Genomic DNA, 13,007 nt, shown 5'->3' on the forward strand with positions numbered 1-13,007 from the left:
CCACTTTTCACCAATGACTTAAAAAAACCAAGCCAAAATTTAAGAATTAAAAAAAAGTAATTTTCAAAAAGTTGTTTTTTATTTTTGGAATTTGACTCAGATTCAATCATCGTAGTTAAGATAAATACAAATTATGATAAAAAATGTGAATGATATAAGATTAATTTTTCAAAATAAAAATAAAAATGGTTAGCAAATGAAGTCTCTAACGATTGAATTCCTCACACATGGCTATAGCTTTAAGCACCTTGACCGGACCTTTGTAATGTTGGCAATTTAACATTTAAAAAAACATATAATCAGGCTTAGCCTAAAGAAACAGAAATCGAATTTTCAGACAGAAAACGCCATGGGACGAAAGGGAAATTACGAGGCGAAACACGTGGACACGTCGCTTGAATGGCAGTTATCGACACAGACGTGGGGTATTATGGTAAATCAATTATTACCTCTCCAACGAAACCGCCGACTCCCACCGATTCTCCATCCCCGTCATTTATGGATACTTCTCTCTGATGCCATCAAATTCCGCTCTCAAATTCCGCTCTCAAATTTCACCGGCGAAGAGATTGGAAGTTCTTCAAACAAAATGCGAGGCCATGATTGGATCAATACGGTCCTTCCTGATGAGTTGATCGTTGAGATCTTTCGGTGCCTTGATTCGAAGCTCAGTCGCGATGCTTGTTCTCTCGTTTGCAGGCGTTGGCTCAAGCTCGAGCGCCACAGCCGGACCACCCTACGAATCGGTGCAACTGGTAGCCCCGACCTCTTTGTTCAGCTCCTTGCTCGCCGTTTTGTCAATGTCAGAAATGTCCACATTGACGAGCGCCTGGCGATTTCTTTTTCCCTTCATCCAGTAAGTAATCAACGTTCACTTCATTTTTCTACTTGAAATTCATTTAGGTTTACGGATGATGCTGTTTTTCTGTCTTTATGTGTTCTGCAATGGAATTTGGTGTGTTGATTTGATTTCACGCGTGTATTGTGTGTAATTGAGGAATTTGATTCGCTTATCGAGCACTCTGGAGACTGAATTAGAATACGAGAACATTTTTTTTTGGGGAAAGGTGGTGTGAAATTAGGTCAGAGGATAAGGAGAAAGTAATTGGCAGAGTGGTTCAGTGTTACACAGGGCGATTGTTCGCGTTTTATTTCGGTCATTATATCATTTTAAGCTAGATAGCTCAGGAAACAGTTTTATTCAGGGAGGTGAAAATCATTATTAAGTTGTGTGCAACTTCGAAGTTTTAATTCCATCAAATCAGACCCTGTACTCGAATGAAACTACCTTTGTTAAGTTATTATCTTCTAGATGTATAGCTAGGAGTGGTATTTTCTATTAATTGGGTACTGATTATTGTTGGGGCAAAAAATTGTTTTGATTCAGTTTTGTTTGATCTATTCATTAGTTTCTTCTTTCTTTCTTTCTTTCTTTCATTTTCCCCCCTCATTTTTTAATCTTGATCGTGAGGAAATGATATTAATTCCACTGTTCGTTTGAGTTGAAGATCAAATTTAATGAAATTAAAATTGAAGGGATCAAATTGAATCAATGCATCACATAGATTTATCAGAATTTATTGGGAATGTTTATGCAGGGAAGAAGACGTCGCAAGGAAACCATGCGCTTGCCATACCTTGCAACTGATAGTACTGGGGCTGAAGGTGCGTTGGAATCTTGTCTGTCAGATGCTGGGTTAATTGCTCTCTCCGTAGGTTTTCCGAACCTCGAGAAACTAAGCTTAATTTGGTGCTCTAACGTTTCAAGTCACGGTTTGACATCCCTAGCTGAGAAGTGTAGATTTTTGAAATCACTGGATCTACAGGTAATTCTTAGTTTAGATTCTCATTGTAAGGAAGAATAATCCCTAAATCCATTGATTTTTGAATTTTAATAGAAATGATACCTTGCGATACCTTTAAAGACCATTTTTCCCATTTAAAAACCCATATAATTGAGACATATGTCCCTGGTCTGTTACTGTTGCAAATCTATGGTGTTCAGCAATTATTTTATGGAAATTCATTCCAGTAGTAGGTGTGCCTTGTCCTTTTCCTTCTCTTTTTACCTTATTATTCGCTTAACTATCATGTCCATGCAGGGTGACACCCAAACAATTGGGGATAACAAAGACTAGGTATTAAATATTGTAGGTAGGAAGGTGGCCATCACGACCTTACTTGAACAGGATTTGTTCCATGGATTGTACAATTATGTCATTGAGTTCTAAGGTAGGAAGGTGGCTATCATGGTTTGGGATGTCCATGCCCTTACATTGTGTCATTTATAATTTTAGATATCCAATTTGGCTTCAGAAAAGGCAGATGGCACAACTTGCATATACATGATCTTCACTTGTTCAAGTTCTGGGAATTATAGTACTTGTTCTCTTATGTGGCTAATGGCTTTTATTCTAGTAGGGTAGCTGTGTAGGCAATATATGAGTCGGGCTTTAGACTGAAATATTGTAATGAGACGGGTTTTATTCAGCTGGAATTGCTAGCTGAAGTCGAGCTCAGCTGAATCAAATTTATTTTAAGACTTCCTGTGTCAGGAGGCTTCTATCGATAATAATCATGATTTCCCCAATGTTTAACACCTATGCTTCTTTGTCCCAAGGTTACTTATGATGGGTCAATGTCCTTTATGAGAAGTATTTTTTCAACTCTGATATAGGGCTGCTATGTTGGGGACCAAGGTATAGCTGCAGTTGGGAAATTCTGTAAACAACTTGAAGATGTAAATCTGCGTTTTTGTGAAGGGTTGACTGATACTGGTTTGGTTGCATTAGCCTTTGGTTGTGGAAAATCATTGAAAGCATTTGGTATTGCAGCTTGTGCCAAAATAACTGACGTCTCATTAGAAGCTTTGGGTGTGCACTGCAAATATCTTGAGGTCTTGTCGCTAGATTCAGAAGTTATCCACAACAAAGGGGTGCTTTCCGTAGCTCAAGGCTGCCCACATCTGAAAGTTTTGAAGCTACAATGTACAAATGTCACAGACGAAGCCTTGGTAGCTGTAGGCGCCTCATGTCCTTCTCTGGAATTATTGGCTTTATACAGTTTTCAAGAATTTACCGACAAGTAAGATTCTTTTAAATAGAAAAAATAGGAATTCATAATTTTCCTCAACATGGAGACCTAATTTTTGTGATAGAGATAATTTAACCTTCTTCTGACCAAACGGCTGCTAAATTTGAAGTCAAGGGAATTTGTCTTTTGGGATTTATCTCCTTGATTTAAGATAGGAATAATACAGCCTGTCTTCATTGAACACACAACATTATCTCTGATATTTTTATCAAAATTATGTGTGTATTAATGGTTGACAGGAACTAGCATCATGAAGAATCTTGATCTCAGCATTATTCATTTATTTACCCTCCTACATTTTTCTAATGATGATACAGGGGTTTACGTGCCATTGGAGTAGGCTGCAAGAAGTTAAAAAATCTCACTCTAAGTGATTGCTATTTCCTGAGCGATATGGGTTTGGAGGCTGTTGCAGCTGGTTGTAAAGGACTAACACATCTTGAAGTGAACGGCTGCCACAACATTGGAACCATGGGACTTGAATCCATCGCAAAATCTTGCCTGTATTGTTTCCTTTTAACTCCTTTGAACAGTCTTTTTAGAGTATTCAAATGGATGTACTGTCTAAATTTATTATCTGCAATACTTGCTGGCCTCCTTGTTGTGGGGTGTCTTGTGGAGTTATTCTTGTTCATGGCAATTTGTTTGATTGGTGCATTACGGGTCACTTCCATTTAATCACAATGATTCTTTCCACTGTTGATGATCTAATTTTTATTGTTTTTATTTGAATCTATCTTCATTGGTTCTCTTTTTCAGCCAACTCACTGAATTGGCTTTGTTGTACTGCCAAAAGATTGTCAACTCTGGTCTTCTTGGAGTTGGTCAAAGTTGCAAGTTCTTACAAGCGCTTCACTTGGTAGATTGCTCAAAGATTGGAGATGAAGCAATATGTGGCATAGCCGAAGGATGCAGAAATTTGAAGAAACTCCATATTCGTCGATGTTATGAGGTCTCTTTCTCTTATCTCTCCCCATTTTTTGTGACTTCATCAATCAAATATATCATCATTGTTACAGGTCACGAATATTGCTTCAAAGGCAGGTTTTTATATTTTTGTATGATTGTTATTCTTAGCAACATGGTTAGATTGAGTTTAGCAGGATGACTATACGAATTTGTTGATTTTTGAAAAGGAGAAATAAAGAGCAACTAATATCATTCTTTATATTCTTTGAGTCATACTTTGCAAATTTGGAGTTCCCATCGGTGAAAAGTTGGTGACAATTTTATCTATTGATTTTAATGTTGACTGCCGATGTTAACTTTCAGTTACTAAAGAATTTGATTCTCTTCCATATTTTTATCTGTCTAGTTTCATATGAAATAATTAATAATACTATTTGTAGAAAGCTTCAGCCCCTAACTTGGTAAAACTAGTTGGGTGTGGTTTGGATTTATCAATCTATCTGCCTTAAGTATTGACATTCAAGTGGGAGGGAAGAAGACTAAATATTAATGAAGATTTTTCTTTTGAAGCTAGATTGGGAATGCAGGAATCATAGCTATTGGCGAGAATTGCAAATTCCTCACGGATTTGAGCCTCAGATTTTGTGATAGGTACATTTTTATCTTCTCCAACATAAAGAAGAAAAAGAGAGGGAGAATTTTTTTGTTTTTCCTCCCCTCTCTCAAACCCTATGATTTAATTTTTAGGGTTGGTGATGAGGCGCTTATTGCCATTGGTAAGGGTTGTTCCCTTCATCAGCTGAATGTTAGCGGGTGCCACCGTATTGGTGATGAGGGAATTGCAGCCATCGCTAGAGGTTGTCCCCAACTGAGTTACTTGGATGTAAGCGTTCTCGAGGTATGCCCCTTGTTTCTCTCTTTCAGTGGAAGTTTGAAATGAATATCTCGGGGCATAAAAACCACCTTAAACCTTAATTAATCCTTTTAAACACTAGAAAAGTTATTCTTTCAAACAGGCCCCGACTTTCGTTTGATGTTCACAAATAATGCATTGGTATACATTTGCAATTTCTGCTTTCCTCCTGGTTCCTAAACTAAAGCTTCTCATTTGGTAGAATTACAATTTTACACATTAATAATTTCATTAAAATAGCTGTATAGGCAGAACTTCGTGCTTCAAATGGGTCAAATCTTTCCTACAAGAAAATTTCCTTGGATGCCCGCACCATACCACAACACATTTCTCTTTCAGAGAAAATTTAGGTCGGAAACTTGGAAATGAGTGACCATATTGTATTTTGTTCAAAGCCTATACCATTTTTTTCTTCTAGGAAACAGATGTTTATATAATTATATTCATCAGAAGAGCAAAAAGAACAGCTTAGGGGTAGAAACCCCCTCCCACAAAAGTAATAAAGGAGAACTTCCAATTGTTAGTAATCGTTAGAAGACTATAATTACAAAAGAATTTGGTGTAATTTGTACCCACCACGAGGCTGTATGTTGAACAAAAGCTAAAAAAGAATCCAAAGAGGCAAGCTTATCTCGCTATTTATTTCTTTCTAAAGGCACCACAAAAGAGTATGGGTAGCACATCTCCATAGGATTTTTCCTTTGCCATAAAAGCTTTCCACCATGAAGGCCTTCCAACATCCCATCATCTTGGGAAGACGGCCAGCCAACCCAGAAGTACTAAAAAAATTAAGCCAGCCGCAAACTCACAATGCAAAACAAGTTTGGTTTCTATGTTTGTTGAACTACAAGAAAAAATCCCCACTCAGAATTCTACTAATATTTGCATTTCCTTGATAATCTGCATGTTCTAAAATTATAGTTTATCACTAGAATTGCATCATTTATCCAAACAAATTTAATATTCGTGGACAGAACTTGGGTGATGTGGCAATGGCTGAGTTAGGGGAAGGCTGCCCCTTGCTCAAGGACGTGGTGTTGTCTCACTGTCACCAGATAACCGATGCGGGTATAATGCATTTAGTGAAGTGGTGCACCATGCTGGAATCCTGTCACATGGTCTACTGTCCCGGTATTTCCGCAGCTGGGGTCGCCACTGTTGTTTCTAGCTGCCCCAACATAAAGAAAATTCTGGTTGAGAAATGGAAGGTGAGTGAGAGAACGAAACGACGTGCTGGTTCAGTTATTTCATACCTTTGCGTGGACCTCTAGAACACATTTTCGTGTTCGTGCTCATGCTCGTGTTGGTGATAGTTGAGTCAAGTAAGTCTATCTGAATTTGTTTTGCTGTCACTTTTCAGTTGCCCTTCGTGGTTTTTTTCTTGTGCTGCATCTCTTGTTGTAATTCTTAAATTCAGAAGATGACGACCATGGTTTTGTCAAAAGAGAAATATTGGCTGAGCTCAATTAACATCGTTGATAGTAATAATATTGTATAGAAAGCCCAATAAAGCGACAATTCTGAATTTAAGAAAAATCCGCCGGAATCCCCCGTTGGTATGATGTGAACCCAATTGAGGCGGGGAGGATGTATTTCTTATTGAAAGAGTCATTCGATCATTGAGTTTTCAATATGTTATTGCTTGATGAAATGTATTCGTGTAATCAAACTAAAGTCTTTAACTAGTTCTTTTTTCCCTCTTACTGTCTTGCACTAACATAATACTCCAACGGTAACTATTTAATCTCGCTTTTCTTTGGACACTCAAATGTCTAGGGTTAGACAGGTTTGTCTTGTCCTAGGAGATTCTCGTCGAGATTTTTCGAACTTTAAAGATTCTGTTTTGTTTGTTTGTGCGAAATTTGGATGACTGGCATGACTTATTTTTTGAGGAAAATGTCAAATGGTCATGGTTGAGCGAGATTACGAATGTCATTGATTTATTTCTTCCTCTTGCTTTATTCTTCTTCGGTGCAACCATCAGTCTTTTTTCTTTTCTTTTTTTTTCCCCCTCTTTTTCTTTTGTTTTCTTCTTCTCCAGTGGACTTCTAGTTTTTCCTTTTTAGGATCGAGGGGTGAATAGGATTTATTAAAATTAATAAAATCTTTTTACAAAGTGGGCCCAATTAAACATCTTAAAAAGATACTTTTTGCTAGCAATTAATTTAAACAAGGATTTTATCAACCCAAAATAATCGAGAGTTTGATATAAATTAATTGCAAAATAAAATAGGAGGGAATAGAGAAGCTGACATTGGTTATTTTATAATGGCACAATTAGTCTACATCCATTTTCTAAATTTTTCTTGGTATGTCATTACAAACTTGACCCTTTCTACAACTTAAAGTTATATTGCTACAATATTTTTTTTTGGGTAAGAACGAATTCGATCTTTTTCATGGTTGATGATCGAATCGTTACAATCCTTTTTTTAGGGATCAAGAGCAATCTTTATAATGAATTTGGAAATGATGAACAATATGAGAAAAAAATTCTCCTGAGGAGTAGATATACAAATTTAGAACTCATTGAATCAATTCTCACAACATAAAATCTTGAAAAAAATTGAAGCTTGGGGAGAGAGCAATAATGATGGTTTAGTGAGTTATGGAGGATTGAAAATAATAAAAATTGTTGAAATTTGGAGAAGAATATTAGTTTAAATGAGGAAAAATTGTTGAAAATAACATTTAGTTTGGGTCACTGGATCTTGAAAAAAAAAAATCAATGGTGGAGATTTTAAAGCGGTTAGACATACAAAAAAAAAAAAAGAATTTCTTCTATTTTTAAATTTATCTTCTTTTTAAAAACCAACAAAGAGCAGAAACCTTCAATGTGTTCAAAATTAGTTGGTAGGTACGAATATAAAATAATATTAAATTTATTTTTCTTTTCCAATCATTTTCTTGTTTTCTAAATCAACCCAAAACACCACAAGTTCACCACGTGTTCTTTCTCTCATGTTTCAAGTACCACCTTTTAATTGGTTCATTTTGATGAGAAAAATTATGTAATGTCACCAGTTTGGGATTTTTTTTTAAGCTTGTTTCGGCTATTTTCATCGTTTGAACTCCGATTTGAGTGATTAAAATTGCTTTGGAACCCTTGTTCCAAGCTCTACACAATGAATACTTTAAACACTCGAATTGTTAATAAATAAAAGCAAGTTTGTTATCATCAAAATGTTAATTAATTAATTAATTAAAATAAAATAATTTGAGATTAAAGGTAAAAAGGCGAACAGTCTCTCCCTTTTCTATGATGATAAACAAGTCAATAAAAATGAAATCCAAATAGGTATGTGATATGAAATATGTTCATGATGCATAATTAACACACATATAATTTCAATTCACTTTAATGCAAATAATATATTTAACAACAACACACTTTCATTTTTCTTATTATTTCTCCCCTTTTTGGAATCAATAAAAAATGGAAAATTAAGAAAAATAAACAATAACATGAAAGTTCTTTGTAAAACATGACCGTGCAATTTGTTTCTTCTTCTATCTACATGTTTTCTAAAAGAAATATAACAAGTAATAACATTGTAAATTCTAGAGGCATCATAAAGAATCAACCAAGTTTAGGCTAATTCTATTTAAGACTAATTTCACAAATTTCTCCCAATTTTGAAATCAAGCAATCTCCTTCTAATAGAAATATAATAAAAACCAAGGAGATGAAATCAATCATATAAAATTCAAACAATTGAGATACCAAGATATCATATATTATAATTAAACATCAATTGTTAAAAAACAAGTAATGATATCAAATAAAAGTAAAACAACATTAGCCAATCAATATAAACATGGTATCAACAAAAATGAATTTATACCAATTTTAAACAAAATGCTACCAGGGATTCAAGAAAGTACTAATTTCATAAATGCTCCCCTATGAAAAAAAATTTAACAACTCTTTCAAAATAACATGCTCAGATCAATTCTTCTCAACATAGGACAAACATCACACTCCAAACAATTTTCATGCAACACATTATGAGCCATAAAATATGCATAACTCATGTAAAAAAGTATTTAATAAGAATTTGATCTATTCCAATCAAATAAACATAAACAAAATATATCAATCATCAAAACAATAACAATCTTTTGTAAGACTCAATTTTTTTCTTAAAAAACTTTTCATGAAAAACACAAGGATAGAGTAAACATCTAACTTGCCAAAAAGCCGAATCATAAGCAATAAGGGCAAATGTCATATAAATAGATATACAAAGATTTCTCTTGACATTAAGTCAAATAATGAGCCAAATAATCAAATTCATACTTTTTCAAAATCATATAAGAAATTTAATTTTCATAAAGATACCAAACGAATAAATCTCAATATATAATTCAAAAATCAAAGTTACCAAATAATAAGTTATTTTCCTTTCTTAGATTCAAGCAAGTCATACTAGTTGCTTTAATTTGGATTAAATCTTTATTTGGAGTCCAAGCTACAATTGCTTCTTGAATCATATCTACGAAGAAAGCTCAACTAAAAGGTTTTGGTACCTATTTCTTGGGCGCTTCATTGTTAGTAACCAAGGATTTTGGAGTCCATTTCAAATTATTACCAATATTACTAGTATTCATTTTTCTCAAATAACAAGTATAAAATTTATGGCCAATTTTGCCACAAGAATAACAAACAACATTAGACAGAGCTTCTTTTTAACTAACTTATTTTGTACCTTATTTTTATTCAAGTAATTCTTTTTAGGAGCATTTTTCAATTTGAAGCAATTTGGTCTAATATGACCTTTAATTCCACAAAAATGACATGTAGACACAAATTTGGAATTCACGTAGATTTCTCCAGCATTTTCATGTCTAGTAGTTTTAGCATGGGAATGTTTAGCCATAAACTTTGATTTTTCAAATACATTTCTAGCCTTTTCATGCTCATTTACAAAATTCACATTATGAGCACATCTTGATCTAGTATGAAATTGTTTAGGAACAAATTTTGATTTTTCATGCTTTGACACATATTTAAATTCAACATTAGGCAAACTAGGTAAAACACTTTGAGACATATAAGGAGTGGCTGTAACAAAAATACTTTTAGAACTAGATGAAGGAATTTTATCAACATAGCCAAATTCCTTATTGTCACTACAAGGTCTACCTTTATCTAATTTTTGAGTACCTATAGTCAATTTGTGACTACATTATTTAGTATATTCAAGCACATTCACAAGATTGACCTCTTTTTCTCTTAGAACTTTAACAAGTTCCTTTTTATCAAAAACATCATGCTCAAGAAATTTAATTTTATCAATTAGAGAAAATTTATCTTTTCTAAAGATGTATTGCTATTTTCCAAAATAAGAATTTTGTCTTTCAAACTAGCAATTTCATCTTTCATTTCAAAGAAAAGATTCAATTTTCTCATTTACATTCTTCAAATCATTCAATTCAACATTTATTTCACATGTTAAAGATTTGAGCTCACTATTTTCAATTTCAAGAAACTTAGTTCTATCATTTAAGACTCATTTCCCATCACCACAAAAGTTATCATCATGTAAGATATTATTAGTTGCTCTATTTTCCAAACATATATTTTCATCTATCAAAAATTTATTTTCAATAGATAATGCCATAAACTTCTTTGAAAGTTTTAGATGTTTAGAGTTAACTTTTTCTAAATCATGTTGCATACTTTTAAATGCATCATATAGCTCATCATAAGATAGAGATTTGTAACTTACCTCATCTTCATCAGTCTCATCACCAGAGTCATATTTCAAATGGGCCATCATGCACAAAGAGGGAGGACTTATCACATTTTTCATTTTCCACTTCATGAAACTTTTCTTGATTATTAGAATTATAATTATCCTTCACATCGAATAAATCATTAGTACAACAAGGAGAATTTTCAATACTCAATATATTATCAAGAAAATTCCAAATATCATATGCATACTCAAAATGTAGAATTTTATCACATATTTGTTTATCCAAAGCACAATATATGATATTCATGGCTTTGGCATTTAAAGGAAGCAACTCATTGTTCAATTCTAATTTCGACAAATCCTGCTCGCAAACTTATAAAATGTTAAAATCCATAACAAGCATAAAAGTTTTCATTCTATTTCTCCAAACATCATAATTTCTATTACTGCCAAATAATGGAGATCTATCAACACAATAAACTTCTAAAGTTGTCATAGATTTAGCAATCAAGCTTTTCAAATACTTTTTCAAAATATTAATAAGATACTCTATATATCAAAATCATATTTAAAAAATGATTTATTTAGAAGAACTCCTTGTGCGGTACCATAGGATCGGTATGACAACCCTAAAGGGAGTGAATAGGGCTTATTAAAACTAATAAAATCTTTTATAAATTGGGCCCAGATAAACAAGTTAATACACTTTTTGCTAGCAATTAATTTAGATAAGGATTTTATGCAAATAATATCAACTCAAAATAATCAAAAGATTGGCATAAATAAATTGAAGAATAAATTGTAGCAATTAATTCTATGCAGTGAAATCTATTAGCAAATTAATTGCAAAATAAAATAGGAGAGGGATAGAAAAACTGACATTTATAGTGGTTCGGCACAACCGCCCTACATTCACTTTCCAAGCTCCTCTTGGGTATGACACTACGGACTTGACCCTTTCCACGACTTAGGGTCAAACTGCTACAATGTTCTTTTTCTTGGAGCAAGAACGAACTCGATCCTTTCTTGGTTGAGGATCAAACCGTTACCACCACTTCTGGATCAAGAGCAACCCTTATAATAAATTTGGAAATGAAGAAAAATATGAGAAAAACTCTTTGAAGAGTAGATTTACACATTTAACACTCAATGAATCAATCCTCACGACATAAAATATCTATTTCAAGAAGAAGATGAAAAGAATAAAATTGAAGCTTGAAGGGAGAGGAACAATGGTGGTTTAGTGGGTTATGGAGGATTGAAAATAACAAAAACTGTTGTTGAAATTTGGAGAAGATTATTAGTTTAAATAGAGAGGAAAAATTGTTGAAAACCATATTTAATTTGGGTCATTGGATCTTAAAAAAGAAAAATCAATGGTGGAGATTTCCGTTATACACAAACAAAAAATAATATAAAACTCTTCTTTTTAAAATCATTTTCTTTTTAAAAACCAACAAAAAGCAAAAACCCACAATGGGTTCAAAATTAGCAATTAGACACAAACATAAAATAATATTAAATTCATTTTTCTTCTAAAATCATTTTCATTTTTTAAATCAATCCAAAATCTCAAAAGCCCACTATGTATCCTTCCTCTCATGCTCCAAGTGACATATTTCAATTGATTCACCTTGATGAGAAAAATTCGGTCAAATCATCGATTTTTTCGTTAAGCTTGTTTCGGTCATATTTTCTTCATTTGAACTCCAATTTGAGTGATAAAAATTGCGTTGGAACTCTTGTTTCAAGCTCTTCACAATGGATACTTTAAAACACTCAAATTGTTAATAAATAAAAGTAAGTTTGCTATCATCAAACATTTAATTAATTAATAAATTAAAATTAATTAATTTGAGATTAAAAGCCAAAAAACCAACATTTTTTTTTCTTTTTCCCCTTTCCTTCCTCTCTCCTTCAGGCTTTTATTCATTTTCCCCCCTCTTTCCTTCTTATTGGCCGCATTGAAAAACCAACCTATAGGGCATCGACTATTCTTCTTCTCCATCAATGATGCTCGCAACTTCTTCTCCGACCAACTTTGGCAAAACCAGAGTTGATAGAACGGAAGAAAGCAAGACCCAGAGAGAGCAAGACAGTGAGATTTTAAGTCAGTTTTATGGGGATTTGTTTTAACGTCGGCATTAAAGCTGTTAGTAAGTACAACTCTCAAAAAGCTATAGAGAGAGAACGAGAGATACAGGTAGAGCTAGAGATAGTGAGAGATATGTAGAGAGAGTGAGATATATATATAGAGAGAGACAGAGCGAGAGAGTGCAAGAGATATAGAGAGAGAGAGCGAGAACGATATACTTTTCCGTGTGTGCACGAGTATATTTTGGTAATTTTATCCGAATTTGAGTCAACAAAGAGTCATTAGTTGTTCTTTT

At 33.4% G+C, this 13,007-nt stretch overlaps 1 protein-coding gene across 1 annotated transcript; it reads left to right on the forward strand.

Moving 5' to 3' along the window:
- Positions 1–398: 398 nt before the first annotated feature.
- Positions 399–6,618, forward strand: LOC120067217 (F-box/RNI-like superfamily protein). Its single transcript, XM_039018728.2, has 8 exons — positions 399–856; positions 1,599–1,826; positions 2,678–3,084; positions 3,411–3,596; positions 3,853–4,045; positions 4,577–4,653; positions 4,750–4,900; positions 5,890–6,618. The coding sequence occupies exons 1-8, from the start codon at positions 431–433 to the stop codon at positions 6,184–6,186; spliced, it is 1,965 nt and encodes a 654-aa protein (XP_038874656.2). The 5' UTR covers positions 399–430; the 3' UTR covers positions 6,187–6,618.
- Positions 6,619–13,007: the final 6,389 nt, after the last annotated feature.

The sequence above is a fragment of the Benincasa hispida genome, chromosome 12 (assembly GCF_027475165.1).
Source record: "Benincasa hispida cultivar pf3 chromosome 12, pf3_genome.v1.1, whole genome shotgun sequence".
Classification (NCBI taxonomy): domain Eukaryota; kingdom Viridiplantae; phylum Streptophyta; class Magnoliopsida; order Cucurbitales; family Cucurbitaceae; genus Benincasa; species Benincasa hispida.

Coding starts and splice junctions, on each gene's coding strand:
- LOC120067217 (XM_039018728.2), top strand. CDS start 431: ATGGTAAATCAATTATTACCTCTCCAACGAAACCGCCGACTCCCACCG. Junction 857..1,598: donor TTTCTTTTTCCCTTCATCCA/GTAAGTAATCAA, acceptor ATGTTTATGCAG/GGAAGAAGACGTCGCAAGGA. Junction 1,827..2,677: donor TGAAATCACTGGATCTACAG/GTAATTCTTAGT, acceptor ACTCTGATATAG/GGCTGCTATGTTGGGGACCA.